This window comes from Mustelus asterias, chromosome 4 (genome assembly GCF_964213995.1).
Source record: "Mustelus asterias chromosome 4, sMusAst1.hap1.1, whole genome shotgun sequence".
Lineage (NCBI taxonomy): Eukaryota > Metazoa > Chordata > Chondrichthyes > Carcharhiniformes > Triakidae > Mustelus > Mustelus asterias.
In genome coordinates this window covers 24,316,595-24,331,873 of record NC_135804.1, presented here as the reverse complement: position 1 = coordinate 24,331,873, position 15,279 = coordinate 24,316,595, and the positions used below count along the sequence as shown (strand labels likewise).

General features: G+C 43.2%; 1 protein-coding gene across 1 annotated transcript in view; it reads right to left on the bottom strand.

The window, feature by feature from the left end:
* The window catches only part of LOC144493045 (uncharacterized), a 275,407-nt gene that overhangs the window by 68,036 nt on the left and 192,092 nt on the right, over window positions 1-15,279 (bottom strand). Inside the window, exons 23-24 of the mRNA XM_078211881.1 lie at window positions 13,743-13,910; window positions 7,019-7,186 (exon numbers count right to left, since the gene is read on the bottom strand). Coding sequence (XP_078068007.1) covers window positions 7,019-7,186; window positions 13,743-13,910 — 336 coding nt within the window. The remainder of the gene's footprint in view (window positions 1-7,018; window positions 7,187-13,742; window positions 13,911-15,279) is intronic.

Sequence of the window (15,279 nt, the reverse complement as noted above, 5' to 3'; positions counted from 1 at the left end):
TTTGTTTCTCTTTCCCTTGTCACCCTGCTTAAGTTCCCCTCCCCGTGCCATTTTAGTTTAAACCCTCTTCAATAGCAAATACCTGGCCTCGGGCAATGGTCCCAGTCCTGCCCAGGTGTAACCTGTCCAGTTTATACTGGTCCCACCTCCAGAACCGGTCCCAGTGTCCTAGGAAAATGAAACCCTCCTCCTTGAACCATCTTTCCAGTCACGTATTCATCTGATATATCCTGCTATTTTGACTGACTAGTATGTGGCATTGGTAGTAATCTTGAGATCGCTACCTTTGAGGTCCTACTTTTCAATTTACTTCCTAATTCCCTATATTTGGCTTTTAAGACCGCATCCTTTTTTTTAACCAATGTCATTGGGACCAATGTGTACCACGACCATTGGCAGTTCACCCTCCCCTTCCAGAATGTCCTGTAGCCGCTCTGAGATATCCTTGACCTTAGCACCAGTGAAGTAACATACCATCCTGTGTATGCCTTTAAATAGCCAGTAACATCCCATTAACACGGAGCAACATTTTCAGGTGTTTTCACAGCAATATTACATGCACACGGGGAAGCTCTCTTCAATTCAGTGATTTCTAGAAGCATGCTGTCAGTAGGGACTTTACAATCTCACCTTGTGAAGGAGCAGGGAAACACTGACAGCAGCTGCAACTTTTCCATATTTAACTGCAGACCACAGATCTTGCTGTTACTCTCACGTTTTAATGACGGCAACCAATGACAATTTTACAGTCATTACAATTGCAAACTCCAGGAGGCCATTGTAACTTGGTATTAGGCCTATGCAATAACCTCTCTGAAATTAAGTTGCCCAGGGACAGTCAGGGTCACTCTCCCTCCAATTTTCCATCGGAAATTCTCACGTCTGTCTGACAGTTTTTCTCTACATATATGTAGACGTCTATGGAGCCATTCACCTGCAAACAAATATACTGTTTTGGATACGACTGGGGGAATGGCCCCTTTGGGGAAGGCAGTAGCAGCCCAATATGTTACATTATAGTTGGCTCTACTGCATGAGAGAGGAGGAGAAAATGTGGGAATGCAATAGTTATAGGGGATTCAATTGTAAGAGGAATAAATAGGCATTTCTGGATCCATCTTTGGAGTGCTATAGTTTGTTAAATATATCCACATTCTTCACAGGGATTGTTTGGCATTAATTTCTGAATCATTTTTGTAATTATCAATGCGTTATCATAAAATCTTGAAGGATATGTCACAACAAGTCCATGGTGCATCTATGACAAATTCCAGTGATGGAAAAATGCACAAAGTGAATCAATAAAATACAAAATAATCCAGGAAGAAAATAATCAATTACAGTTACAGTCATATAGTTTGGGAACCTGAGTGGTTAGGGTATCTTTCACTACTTGTAATTCAGCGATAAAAATATTGAGAGGGTGAATGTGAAGCATTGGTGTCTGAGTAAGAATCACCCTGCAGAACATGGAATTTCATTCTGTTCTTTTTATGGTTAATTTCTAAGATTGCTCAGTGGTCACTGAAAACAATGGATCCTTTGCAAGGTGCCATGAATATGTTAAGAAGAGAGAATACTTTTGATATAAATGGTTAACATCCACAATTCTTTCTAGCTAAGATATAGGTACATTTGTTTGAAGCGCTGTAGCATCAATTTTTAATTTCAGGAGATTTTATGCTTATTGAGTCGGTCATGGTGCCAAGTACAACGTAGGAAATGTTTAGTTTTATGTTTCTTCTAGCCCATCTGCATGCAAAATAGTTTAGCACCATCACAAGTTTCCATTTTATGGGGACAACATTTTTACGTGCAGATGTTATGAACTCTACAAGTTCCACATTAAATAGCAAGTAAAAAATTCACTGCCAGCTAATCTACAAACTTGTTAGAAATCGAGTAGTGCAACACTGAAACATGGGTAGTTTTGAATAAGTAAATTACAGACCAAATCAAAATCATTTTCACCATCATGAGCTGATGAAGCTGATAATCTATACAGGACAGGTTGCTAACTTGCACTGCGATCCATAATTAAAGTAGTATATTTGAAGACTACTCACTCACTCTTATATAATTTTTGTGTGTGGTACAAAAATTCTTTCACAGACCCTAAGGAATTAGTAGTTGTTTTACTAATGGTATTTTAGCTTCTTTCTCAAGCAATTCATTCGGTGGATTCACTACTGCTATTAAAATTCATATTGAAGAAAAAAACAGTCTGGTTTGACACAAAATGTATGTGTCCTGTTCAAATGAAGTCAAACAACATTTCCGTAGTCATTTATTAACAGAAGGCCCTTTCTGAAATAGAGACACTTCAGTCTAAATTTTCCATTACACTTAATTACCCAGCTAAACATTCCAATATCAAGAATAGACACTAACAGAGAACATGATAGAAATAAGGTGGAAAAAAATCACTCTCTGGTGACATGAATTGTAATACATAGCTGAAGCACTGACTAACACACTTTTCAACATCAATTTAAAGCCTGGCTGTGTGGACAAGGGGTGGTGTAATGAATATGGCAATTTTAGCCATTGTGGATGGCATGCTATATAACAGCTGTCATGGCTGACAACATTCTGAATTCTCTTTTTGTCCAGCTGATGCACATCTTTCTGGGAGTGTCAGGGAACAGACAGCTAGTAAAGGAATGCAGTGTCTTGTTTTAATAGAAATGTTCATGCAGTGAAATTAGATTGAGCTGTAACCTATATTTCTTATAATGAAAACTGCATTAAACAGTATCTTTGAGAACTAATCAAAATGGCTCCTTAAGCAGATACTGATCAGTGATTTGTGTTTAAGAGAAGCTGCTTAATCCACCTGAAGTTCTATTTAATTAAGATAGAAAGAAGTTATTATGCAAAAAAAAACGATTGTTTTGTTTAGACAGGTGCCTTTTTAACTATGGTTGCTAAAAAGAAATGCTATTTACCTAAGGCACAATTCTCTTCAATCCTTGAATGCTGATCTCCTTCAAATACAATACAGTCTAAGGGCCAACTATGTACTTGCATCTTTCATTTACTTACAGGAAGCGCAATTACATTCTCAAAGCAGATATGCAGCTCTCTTGCATTCATCTGTTCTTTGTACTTTGCATCCAGTCATTCTTTTTACCTTTGCCCTTCTTTGATTGAAGTGTGGAACAAACTCAATTTAATTCAAAAAATGTTACATGTATTTTTAAGAAATGGCAAAAACCAGCACATGTAAATCTCACAGTGTTCTATATATGCCTTAAAAAGATGAATTCAATTGACCAGTAAAGGCTAAAGAATTTTTCTATCCTGCCTGCCATGGGTTTTGTGTCAGGCGAGATCGGAGAATCCAGCAACATGCGAAAGTTGAAAACCCACTGGACTAAAAATAGTTGACGATTTTGCCAACAGCGGGTTAAAGGCAGGTTTGTTTATTCTGCTGTCGAGTGGTGTGAACTCCATTTTCATTCATTACCGTCTCAAGAATGCTCATTGAAACAACTGCTTACTGGAATCTCATGATGCCTTCCAATTTTGTGTCACACCAGCGGGAAATGACATTAGACTGAAACCTGTGTGAATAGGAGTGGAATGCACACGTTCAACCTCAGTTCGCTCATGACTTCGAGGTGAATGCAACATAAGTTGCCTGTCTGCCATAGTGCTGCGCTGGTCTTGTTGTGATGAACGTCACACTGCTGGAGCTGTAGGGTTGCTCTCCTTCCACTCTTTTCCCACACCACTATACTGCAGGACTCATGCAGGCCTCTGCTTTCAGGCACTGACCAGTATTGCTCCTAGGGTTGGGGAATGTGTTCTGTTTCTGTTGGCTACTACAGTTCTGCACAAGGACATCACTGTGCAGTGGTACTCAGACAAAAATCCACTTGAAATTCGCATTTTGACTGGGGGTGGGATGTGAGGGGAGGGGATGACAAACACAAGGAAAAGGAAGGCTGTACAAGGGCTGTGAGGGAAGAAGTGGGCATGATGGAAAGCAGAGGGGCAAGGAGGTGGAGGAGGACGGGAACAATGGAAGGCTGAGGGTAATCCAAGTGATGGGAAGCTGAAGCCCAACAAGGGCACATGAAATGCTGATAAACAAAGGGGCCCAAGGGCTAACACATGTTTGAATGGAAGGAAATGCACACAGACTCTGGAATAGAAAGGAGGGGTTGTTAGTGTGGCAGAAGAAGGATGGGTCACATGGGGACTTAGAGGGGGGGCTGGCGGGAGGTTTGAGAGGGGCCCACTGTAGTCCTCAGTCATCAGGGCAATGGGGGACTTTGTGAAAGTCCAAGTCCTTGGTCTGAGGCTTGCAGTCAAACGTCACAATAGACACTCCTGTGGTGCTGCGTTCAATTTCTTTGCATGTCCCCTGTGTAGGGTGAGCCCTTCCCTGAGGGGCTTGAGGAGTGTGAGCAACATGATGGATGGGATGGTGGTGAAGTGAAAGTTCCTGAAAGATATTGAGTAGTGATATGTGTCTCCCGGTAATGTTTGTGTGAGATTCATGAAGAGAGTAGCTGTTTGGGTGCATGATGTCATGATGAGAGTTTGACAATGGAGGGACTTGAAGGATCACTTAACTTGGTGGAGTGGATGAAATCATTCCTCTTCTTCCTGCAATGAATGGCATTTCAGGCACATTTTCCAGGACATTGAGCTGCAATGGTCTCCCAGGTTGGAGAGGTGAGGCTGGTGTGCTTCCTGGACCCATCCCTGGTATACAGGACTTGCCTATGTGCCTGCACTCTTCTGATCAAGGACTTGAGTGCCTAGTGGGTGAAGTGGGGTGCTGCCTCCTTCTTGAGGGTTTCAGCCTTCTTGTTGGTATAAGACATCTGTAATGGTCTCCTGGACACATGTGGGACAGAGAGAGTGAGATGTATGTGGTCAATTGGCGTTTAAATATGGCGTTTGGACCGTCGACCCCACCAGCTGATGGTGGGTGGACAAGTCAGCTCCTGACCTGCCAGATGATTGAGTCTCACACTTGCCTGTGCATAATTAATGAGCTTCCACGTAAGGAATTGGGCGTGAGTTCCTGCCATTCTGAGCAGCAGAGTGGGAGCTGTCAGAATCATCCGCCATCGTACTTAGTCTGATAAATGGAAAATTCCCCCCTAAGACATTTCAGGGTAAATTTGACTCTACTAGTAATGTGTGATGTTGCAAAATTTACCCTTTAAAGTCTTTGTGTTGCTTTTCCTTTGAAGAGGATTGATTAGTTCAAACTGACAGCAGTGTTCGCTTAAGATTCTTCTTTCTAAATTAGCCAGAAATCACTAGATACTTAGGACTAGATTTTCAGGGAGTTAGGAAGATTTATTAAGGGGAAGTTGTGTTTAAAATCATTTGCTTCAGTTTTTCAATGAGAGTTGAGAGGGTTATACAGGTGATCAGGGCGGCATGGTGGCACAGTGGTTAACACTGCTGCCTCACAGCACCAGGGACCCGGGTTCAATTCCAGCTTTGGGTGACTGTGTGGAGTTTGCACATTCTCCCCATGTCTGCGTGGGTTTCCTCTGCGTGCTCTGGTTTCCTCTGATAGTTCAAACATCTGTAGGTTAGGTGGATTGGCCATGCTAAATTGTTCCTTAGTGACAGGAGGATGAGCAGGGTAAAATGTGCGGTTACGGGGATAGGGCTTGGGTGGGATTGTTGTTGCTGCAGGCTTGATGGGAAAGGGGGCAGGGCTAATTCACACGAGTGTAAATCATAAACCTGGTGGCTCATTTAAAATTAGTGGAGAGTTGAAACAGGCCCTTTTCTGGCTGTTTGTTGCAAGTGCCTTCACTGACACTGTAGGAGTGACAAATTGATGAAGTAGATAGGCGCAAGTACTCTTGAAGGATGGATAAAGTCTGTATAACTGTTACGATCCAAACTAAATCCTCCACTCTTTAAACTTAAAAATAAAAGGCTGTGGCTGTCGATAAGAGTTAAAAACACTCTGCTGATTGCTTTGATTGACAGGCATAGATGAGAAAAATGATTAGCTTTTGTTCATGCAGTTTCAATAGAGTTATTTGCTGAAATTTCCCCAAGGGCTAGTATGATATCATTATGAATGCTTGGCTGAATTTCAAAGGCTACTATTATTATTTCAGCTGGACATTCTGAGTTTACACAATGATTGACAGCTTAAAGAGGCTATTTATGGGCTGAATGGCCAACGTTTGCACTGCAGTGATTCTGTGATCCTAAGACACTGCACGCTTTTAAAAATGGCTGGCCGGACCCAGTCCCACCCCATTTCGGGCTGAAACTCTTTTCGTTGGTAGTGAAATAGATATTTGTTTATTTTTATGATATTAACCACTTAATAGGATTTAAAAGTTTTGAATTTGTTTTATGAATGGGTTTTTTTTCCATTATCAACTGTGAAGGGGTGAGAGCTATGTTAGATTATTAAATTTTTTGAAATCTCTACATGGCTTCTGAGGTCTGTCCATGGGAATACTTGGTGATTCACTATGAAGGTGGCACGGAGGTGGGTGAGGCATTGGATTGGCATTGAGGTGGCATGGGAGCATAAGGGGCCATGGGGATGGGTGAGGATTATGAGCTGACACTGAACTAGCAAGGAGGGTATGAGGGTTGCCTAGGGATGGGTGGGGGCATAAGTTGGCGTGAGGTATATGGGGCCATCGGTGGTGAGTAGGTGAGGGTATATGAGGGGTAAGGATTGTGGGGGGGGCTAATAACTTCTAAACAATTGGACAAAGTCTCAACGAACTGAGGTCGGCTTTCTAACTAACTCACCAGTCCCTATTATCGTCTTGGTCCACTTCCCTGGTCGGTGGACCTGATTCCATCCTGCATCTGCCCCACCCTCCCAAGCTGAGTAGTTATTTGAGTATAATGGGGTACCTTTTACAGAGATGGATTTGTCATGTTGAAAGGTTTTCTGACTTGAGCTGCCAGCCTCGGTATAGCCAAAATCTGGCCCTTAGTTTTAAATTGATTAACATGACAATGTAGCCCAGCATTTGTTAAATAATCTTAAAGTATGCATTACCTCTTCAGTTTTGGAGTGGTGCTTTTCTCGAAGAGAGGCCAGTTCTACCTTCATTATCATTAATTCCTCTTCTTTACTGGTAAGTTCCTTCATGGTTTCATGGGTCTTCCTCTGTGACATCATCATCTGGTTACTGAGTTCCATCAATCGATTCTCGCAAACATGAGCCTGGAAAATAGGAAGCATCTTAGTTGTGCCATCTGTGCATTGCAACACAGTCTATTTATGGGCACTTTCTGCAATCTGACAACTAAAACCTCTGGGTTTTGTGTTTTTTGCAGTTTTTTCTTGTTTTAATCACCAATTGTGCATTACATGTTTGTGAATCCATGGCCGCGATTCTTCCATCCCGACCCGCAACCTTTCTGGCAGGTCAGGGTGGGAGATGCATGTCGCCGGCCTCGTTCCAGGGTTTGCGCATGCGCCGGGGATGCATGCGCATCTCCCAGAGCTGGCGAACAGTCGCTGGTCAGACCATGCTGGAAACCTGCGGGAAGGTAGGTAAGTAATTTGAATCTGTTTTTAAGATGCTTTAAATGTCTCTTACATTTCATTATTGGGAGCTTACCGGTCCCGATTGAATCTCCCACCCCGCCAGGAGTACTTTATTCTGGTGCGGTTTAGAGTAGCTCCCCACGTTCGGGAAACTAGCGGGAGACCCCGCCGGAATGAAGGGGGAGCAATCGGGGCCCCACAGGGGGTCGGGCGGCAGAGGGTGGTGCCCCCTGGGCATCGGCACCCAGGCAGTGCCAGCCTGTTGCCCAAAGGGGAAAGTGTCCATGCCCAGGGGGCACCTTGCCACTGCCCATTGGGCATCGGGCAGTGCCAAGGGGGGTGCAGCCTGTTGTTGGCAATCGGTGGGGGTGGGGAGTCCTGCTGCCACTCTGCATGGCGATTGGTCTGGGATGGAGAGAGGGCAGCGATTGTGGTGGGCTGGGGGTCTGCCAGGGCGGGTGCCGGCCTCCTGGTGGAGGGGTCTGACCCTGGGTGGGGGGTCAGCGGAGTGGGGGGGGGTTTGCCGGGGTGAGGGGGGTGGGGGGATCGCCACTGCTGAGGGGGCTGGGCTGGACATCGGGGCGCTCCGGTGTGGGAGGGGTCAGGGCTGGCCCAGGAATTGTTGTGGGGCCGTGGGGGGGTGCTGGAGGGGCAGCAAATGGGGAGTCTGACAGATCGGGGCCACTGCGCATGTGCAGAGCTCCAGAACTGTCAGACTCAGGCGCAAATAGGCCCCGCCCCCTGGGTTTTGAATGAGATTCATGATTGTGACCTCTGCAGTGCACAGAGTGGGAGATTCGGGTGAGAATTTGAACTGACAAAACAATAGAGATCTCAAACAGTTTTCCCGCCAATTCAGCACTTTTCGGAGAATAGCGGCCCATATTTCTAAAGAGTTCTTGGCCAATTTTCATTTCCTGTCCTAGAGAGCAGAAAGATTATCCTTTTGCTAGTTACTTTTTATGCTGGTCCTTAATTGCTTCCTAAGGAATATGTCAAAGATCTGACCATTTCTCTTGATAGGACAACCACCTTTCCTCTGCTTGGCTACTTTCTCACAAGGTTGAATACTAACTATGCAGTTACCTGTGGGGACAGACCAATGTTGCACTCTAATGAAAAAATGAAATGCACTGCACCACTAAATTGCTCAGTAGGCTCCTCGGACTAAGATTTGTTGATGCACAAAATTTGGAAATTAGTGTAGGGTTGGGGTGGGGGAGGGTTGATGTGTATGGGAGATGGGAAATTCTCCATTTTGGGGCAGTGTTCTGCTGTGTGGAATTTCCACCTGTTCCTCTGTGTCCTGCTCAGCTGTAACCTGGTTTCCTGATTTGGGCTCATTTCAGGTGTGTGGCAGGTACCGATGCATTAGGCTTGTTATTAAAAGAGGTCCTGCAAGTGTGGAAATTCCAGCGGTGCTGTAGCAGGGACAATGCTGTCACAGCCGAAGTGTGGCGATGAACTTTAAGGAGGCAAAAATAGCCTAAAAATTGGAAGGAAAACTCAATTGAAAACCTCGGTCAAGACGACAATCAGGTGCATTTCACTCTTCTCGGACTGTTCTGAATTGTTTCCCTCAATTATTGATATCTACTTTCACATCTTCCACATGTTGCCCTTGGCAGTGGAAGTAATAAGAGGCACAAGTACAAACAAATGTGGTATGTAAACCTTTGACGCTGGCATAGTATATGTATTTACAACAGCCACTTGATAGTTCAAATGTTAAATTAGGCAAGAAATTTACATTCCATTCAGCTCAACTGATTTACAGAATAATGTAGAATCATCTGCAAGAAACCATTAATACATTTATTCTGAACTGCCTAAGCATGCAGCATTTCTTCACGAAGATGAAGCGTCAGCAAATAACCTTTACATCTAAAATGCACAGGAAAATCAATGGGAGATGGCTTAATGCAGAAACTAATATAAGTTTGATTTGCAAAGCATTTTTAATTAAGCTTCTGCTGATTAAGTGTGCCCAAAGTGTGAGTATGTGGAGGTGAGATTACATTAATATTGGCTGCTGTTGTATTCGCGCTATATCCAGGTTAATCCTTAAGCAATCTCTATGTCACTTGGTCTATAAAAAATAATTTCATCACAGTCTCACGTTTAATCAGTACTGAGGATGACCTTAGCAGAATTCATTGCATTCTAAAAAATTAATTATTTCTTCATGTATTCCACCTGCTCTATGTTCTTCAAGTGCTAATATCTCAGATGACTCACAGCACAATTACATTTGCACAGTATTATAGAAAAATTACAGTGTGTAGCTCTTATTTCACATCTGATTGGGTTAATGAATCAGGTCTTATTGTTAAAGATCTATGATGGATGTGCATGATGAAAAGATGGCTTAAAGTCGGGTTAATCTTGCAATTCCTTGTTTATCAAATAAATGCCAACCGATTAAACTGTCATATAGAGACTGGAGGTAAATGAACTTCAGGTCAGCTTGAATGACTGGGAAAATGTAGTTATGGGTTAAACACAACCAATAATGCTGCAAAACGATGCATCATGTAAGAAAATAATTTTATGAAAATAGTTCACTTAGGAATTGTGCAGGAGTGTGTTTGTTTATCAGCGTGCTAAAATAGTGCTCAGAGAATTCCAACCTCAAATACTTTTTCTCCAAGTGCTCCAAGTATATCTAGCTTGTAGTTTTCTATTACCACTGATTTTGTTAATATGTATAACAGCTAAAAATTATATGAAATAGATTTCCTTCAATCATGCTGTAGATTATAGGGTCATAGGAATTGGAAGCAGGAGTACAACCTCTTGAGCCTGTCTGCTATTCAGTATGATCATAGCCTTAACTGTACTTCCCTACCCATCCCATATCTCTTGATGACCTGAGAGATCAAACATCCATGTCAACCTCAAATATATTCATTGATAGAGCATTCACAACCATTTGGAGTAAATAAATCCAAAGATTCACAAATCTCTGAGTGAAGAAATTTCTCAGTCCCCAATCGTCCTTTTCTCAGACTCTGAACCCATTCTAGATTCTGGCTCCTGGGGATATCAATTTCTATCCTGTCTTGCCCCTTCAGAATCTTGTACATTTTAATGGTCACCTCTTACTTTTTGAAATTTCAGAGAGCGTGGGATGAATTTTCCCTCCCGGTGCTGTGTAAACACGTGTCAGGTGGCCCAAAGTGGAGGTGTGTGGGGCCAAAATTTTAAACTTACCTGCCAATTTCCAACCAACATCATTTTCCCTGGGGTAGGAAATGTGATGGATTGGAATGTGATGCTTGTGTAAAATGATGTTGGAGTTGTCACTTAAATGTGCATAGCAAATCCAATTTGCTGTATTTTTGCTGAGGTGAGTAGGCTTCCAGAGCCTGTGAAAAGCATGCCAGGTAAGTCAATTTGTGAATCTTGGGGGGAGCTGTTCTGGAGAAGGGAACCTTTTGACTGGTAAGTTTTAAAAGGCCTTGACAACTTCAAAAGTCATAATGTAATGGTGTATGATGATTTAAGCATGTTTTTAATATAGTGATTGATCATAGGGCTCTATCCTTAAAAGATAGTGACCATTAAAAACTGACCAGCGCAAGCATTCACATGGATTAATGTACTTTATCCAGTGAATAAAGTTTTGTTCTGAATTCAACAGTGTTATAAATATGTTTTAAATGGACCAATTTTGCAGAGTCCATTATATTGAGCTCTGTGGAATCTGTTTATTCATCTGTGTGAGGTAATCCCATTATGAATGCATGGGTGAGCTCTAAAATTTACCAATGGATTTAGCTCAACAGGTGTTGTTGACACAGTTATGAGGGGACTCTGAACTTTGTTTCGTTGAGCTTAGAATAGAATTAAATTCTTTGTTTTTTTTAATGTTGTTTGTTTATATTAACAAATTAATTAACATTTGAGATGGTTTTTTTCAAGAGGAATTTCAATGAAAATTCAATCCTGGACCGGGGAGCGGCGCGGGCTTGGAGGGCCGAAGGGCCTGTTCCTGTGCTGTATTGTTCTTTGTTTGTTCTTTGAGTGCAGTTTGATTGACAGGTTTATAGCTTCCAAGAAGGGCAATTTTCCCCAAGGTGTTTCAATGGCTGATTGGTTTTAACATTTTTTCCAAGCATTTCAAAGATGTCCCAGTATTATTACATGGCTCATGACTTCTATACATAGTGGATATGGGACTGGTGAGTGGACATGGAGGATGCATGGGAAGTGCGGAAGATATGAGGGGGCATGGGATAGCTGGGATAATGAGGAGTGAGGGCTTGGTATGGCTCCTGCTCTGTCCAAGACCACAAGAAACCACAAAGGGTCATGAATGAAGCCCAGTCCATCACTCAAAGCAGCCTCCCATCCATTGACACTGTCTACATTTCCCGTTGCCTCGGAAAAGCAGCCAGCATAATCAAGGACCCCACGCACCCTGGACATACTCTCTTCCATCTTTTTCTATTGGGCAAAAGATACAAAAGTCTGAGGTCACGTACCAACCGACTCAAGAACAGCTTCTTCCCTTCTGCCATCACATATTATATTCTATTTGCCAACTAGTTGCTCAGTCAACTTGTCTATATCTCTTTGTAGCCGACTAATGTCCTCCTCCCAGCTTAAATTCCTCGCCTACTTTAGTAACTCTTTAATAAAGATGGTTATTTTAAAATTGTAGAGCATCACTTTATGGCAAAAAGAAATACAGCTGCATTTACAACTGGACATAACTTCAAGTTAGGCATGAAATATATAGTGGGTGATTCTCCCATCCCCCTGCACTAATTTTTTACTGCAGCGGTCTGGGATATTCCATGGCGCTCGATGCACGGGATTCGCGCTGGTTATCCTGGTCCAGTAGCGTCTCCCAGCAGCATCACATCCGTGCTGGAAATTGGTGGGGAGACGCATAGATTATGGTAGTACTAATTATCACATATGTTAAATATGATTAGCAGGCTCGGGACTGAAGTCTCTGAGCCTGCAAGCACCACTCCTGCCACCAGAGTGGTTCACTCCAGTACGGATTACACTGGCTCCCCACTTTCAGGGAGCTAGTGGCCTGACACCCGTGGAGTGAAGGGGGGGCAATCGGGATCCCCTAGAGGGTCTGGCGACAAGAGGATGGCGCCCCCTGGGCATTGGTGCCTTCGCAGTGCCAGCCTGTGCCCTCTGTCACTGCCCAAGGGGGAAAGTGCCAATGCCCAGGGGGTACCTTGGCACTGCCCATTGGGCCTATGGGGGGGATGGGGCCTGGGGGGGCCGGGCAATCGGTGGGGGGTCCTGCTGCCACTCTACATAGGGAGCACGAAGGAAAGAGGGACGAAGGTCAGTGATGGGAGCCGGCCATCAGCTTGTGGGAGGGTGGGGGTGTTTTTGGGACTTCAGGGGGGTGGGGGAAGGGTCAGGACTACAAGAGGGATTGGGACTGCGTTGGGGGGGGGGGGGGAGGGTTGGGACTGCCGGTGGGGTGGCGGGGGGAGGGGAGGGGATGAGGGGGATCGTGGGGGCGGGAGATCGGGGCTGTGGGGGGAGGCTGGGCCAGATGGACATAGTCGGGGGCCAGCAATCGGGCCTTGGGGAGGTGGAGAGCCGGCATTGCGGTGATCACAGGGCTGGCCAGTGATCAAACTGGCCAACAATTGGGAGGCCAGCAGTGTGGGTCACTGCGCAGGCGCTGATCTCAGTGCTGACAGATCGGCACATGTACAGTGGCTCGCTCAGCGCCATGCTGCCAGTCTCCTGGGCTGGAATAGGCCCCACCCCCTGAACTCTGGAGTGAATCACACTAGTGCTCTCTGTAGTGCACAGAGTGTGGGGGATTCATTTTGAAACCCCCGCTGAAAAAAACAGCATGATTTACTCCAGTTTTCACAAATTTGACACTTAGAATTTCTTTGGGAGAATTCCAGCCATATTCTTTTCAACTGGACAGAACTTCAAATTAGATATGAAATATATAGTCGTTTGCTCTCTTTACATAGCTCAGAATTTGAGGAAAGGATTTGACTTGGCTGCAATGCTGTGTGTGGCAAAACAAACTGTTGACACTCAGTTTAACTTGATCAAATTATTGGAGTATAACCATCAGTCTTTGAATTGCACCTCAGCAAGGACTCAATGCACCCAGAAAGAAGTGGACATGAAGAAACATTGGTGAGGGAGAAAGAATTATTAAGCTGCAGTTATAAACTGAAATTAAACTACCAAACTGTAACTTCAAGTTAAATTATGCCCTCACCTCCTCTTCTGCCCGCCGATTCAGTGCTTGCATTTTCTTCAGTTCATCATGCAATCTTCTCATCCTTTCCTCATATGCTGCACTTTCCTCTGCTAACTGCGTATTTCTCTGTTGGTTTCGTGCTATATCATTTTTCAGGCTCGCTATCTCTCGGCTCTTCTCACTTAGCTGCAATGGGAAGCACAGTTAACATTTGTATCGCTTTTTTGAGAAAGTCACAAGAATATAGAAATAGAAAGGTCAAGCTTATGTAGCAAATACTTTGAATATTATGTCATGGGCGAGTCATTTTCACTTAACGTTTTTAATTTAATAAAAACAGGAAGTTCTGGAAAATCTCAGCAGGTCTGGTAGCCTTTGTGGAGAGAGAATGTTTTGAGTTGAATATGGCTCTTCTTCAGAAGAAGTCATATTCAACTTCAGCTTCAAAACATTAACTCTGTTTCTCTCTCCACAGATGCTGTCAGACCTGCTGAGATTTTCCAGTATTTTCTGTTTTTGAAACCTCCCACTTTTTTGAGAGTGTTATGGATAAAGTAGAAAATTGTTCTCTGTATAACATTGACAAAGTTGCACATGGATAATTCTCATTAAGCATATGCTACTAGAATCTAGGATAGAATTTTAGGAAGAATACAAAAAGTTTACTTATGAGAGATACAGTCAAACTGGAAGAGTGTTGGACGGCATTCTGCAAGAATCAGTGCTTGTATCCCTCTTTATATCTAAACGACATAACTGACCTGAAAGTTGAAACCAGTCTTAAAATGGACAAGCTTCCTGACAATTCAAAAATAGATATCAAAAGCACAAGATGCAAAAAAAAGATTTGACTGAAACGGATTGTATAAACTGAATTATATGAAGCAAATTACATTTAACACTGAAAAGTGTTAAGTATTAAATATGGGCTGAAATTGGCTAATGATTATGTTAATAAGACAGTGATGTTAATGATTTTGTAAGCTTGACATCAGCGTCAGCGATGACCTAGAAATCCTGTGTCCAGAAAACCATATACTTACTATGAGGTCTTTGCAAATAGTTCTTAATAAGCATTTTCAAGAGAAAAGATGTATTGACGATCTTCAAGTCACTCATAGAAAAAGCAAAACCTCATCAAGTCATGATGAGTGATCAAAACATGGTGACAGCAGATTGGTAACCCATGGGTGAAAACCTTGGAACAACTTGATTCACAACAAAGGAAAACATTGAAACATACCTTCATGGGGGACAGTGAACTGCTCACAATGTTGACAGTCAATGAACAGCCACTATCCCTTCCACAGCCCTTCCAACACATTGAAGGGTTCACAGCAAGGGCAACGATGGGAGGTCTGGAGGAGATAATAAGGTACCGAATAGCTTTGGGCTTATTAGAAAAACCAGAAAGACACCAGGTCAGTATGCTTTTATATGTAATTGGGGCCATAGCTGATGATGTCTGGGTGTGGCAAGGAGTTAGAGACCTTGGTGTCCTACAAGGAGGCTATGAAAACTTCAATTAATACTTTAGCCCTAAGGAATCTAGTCA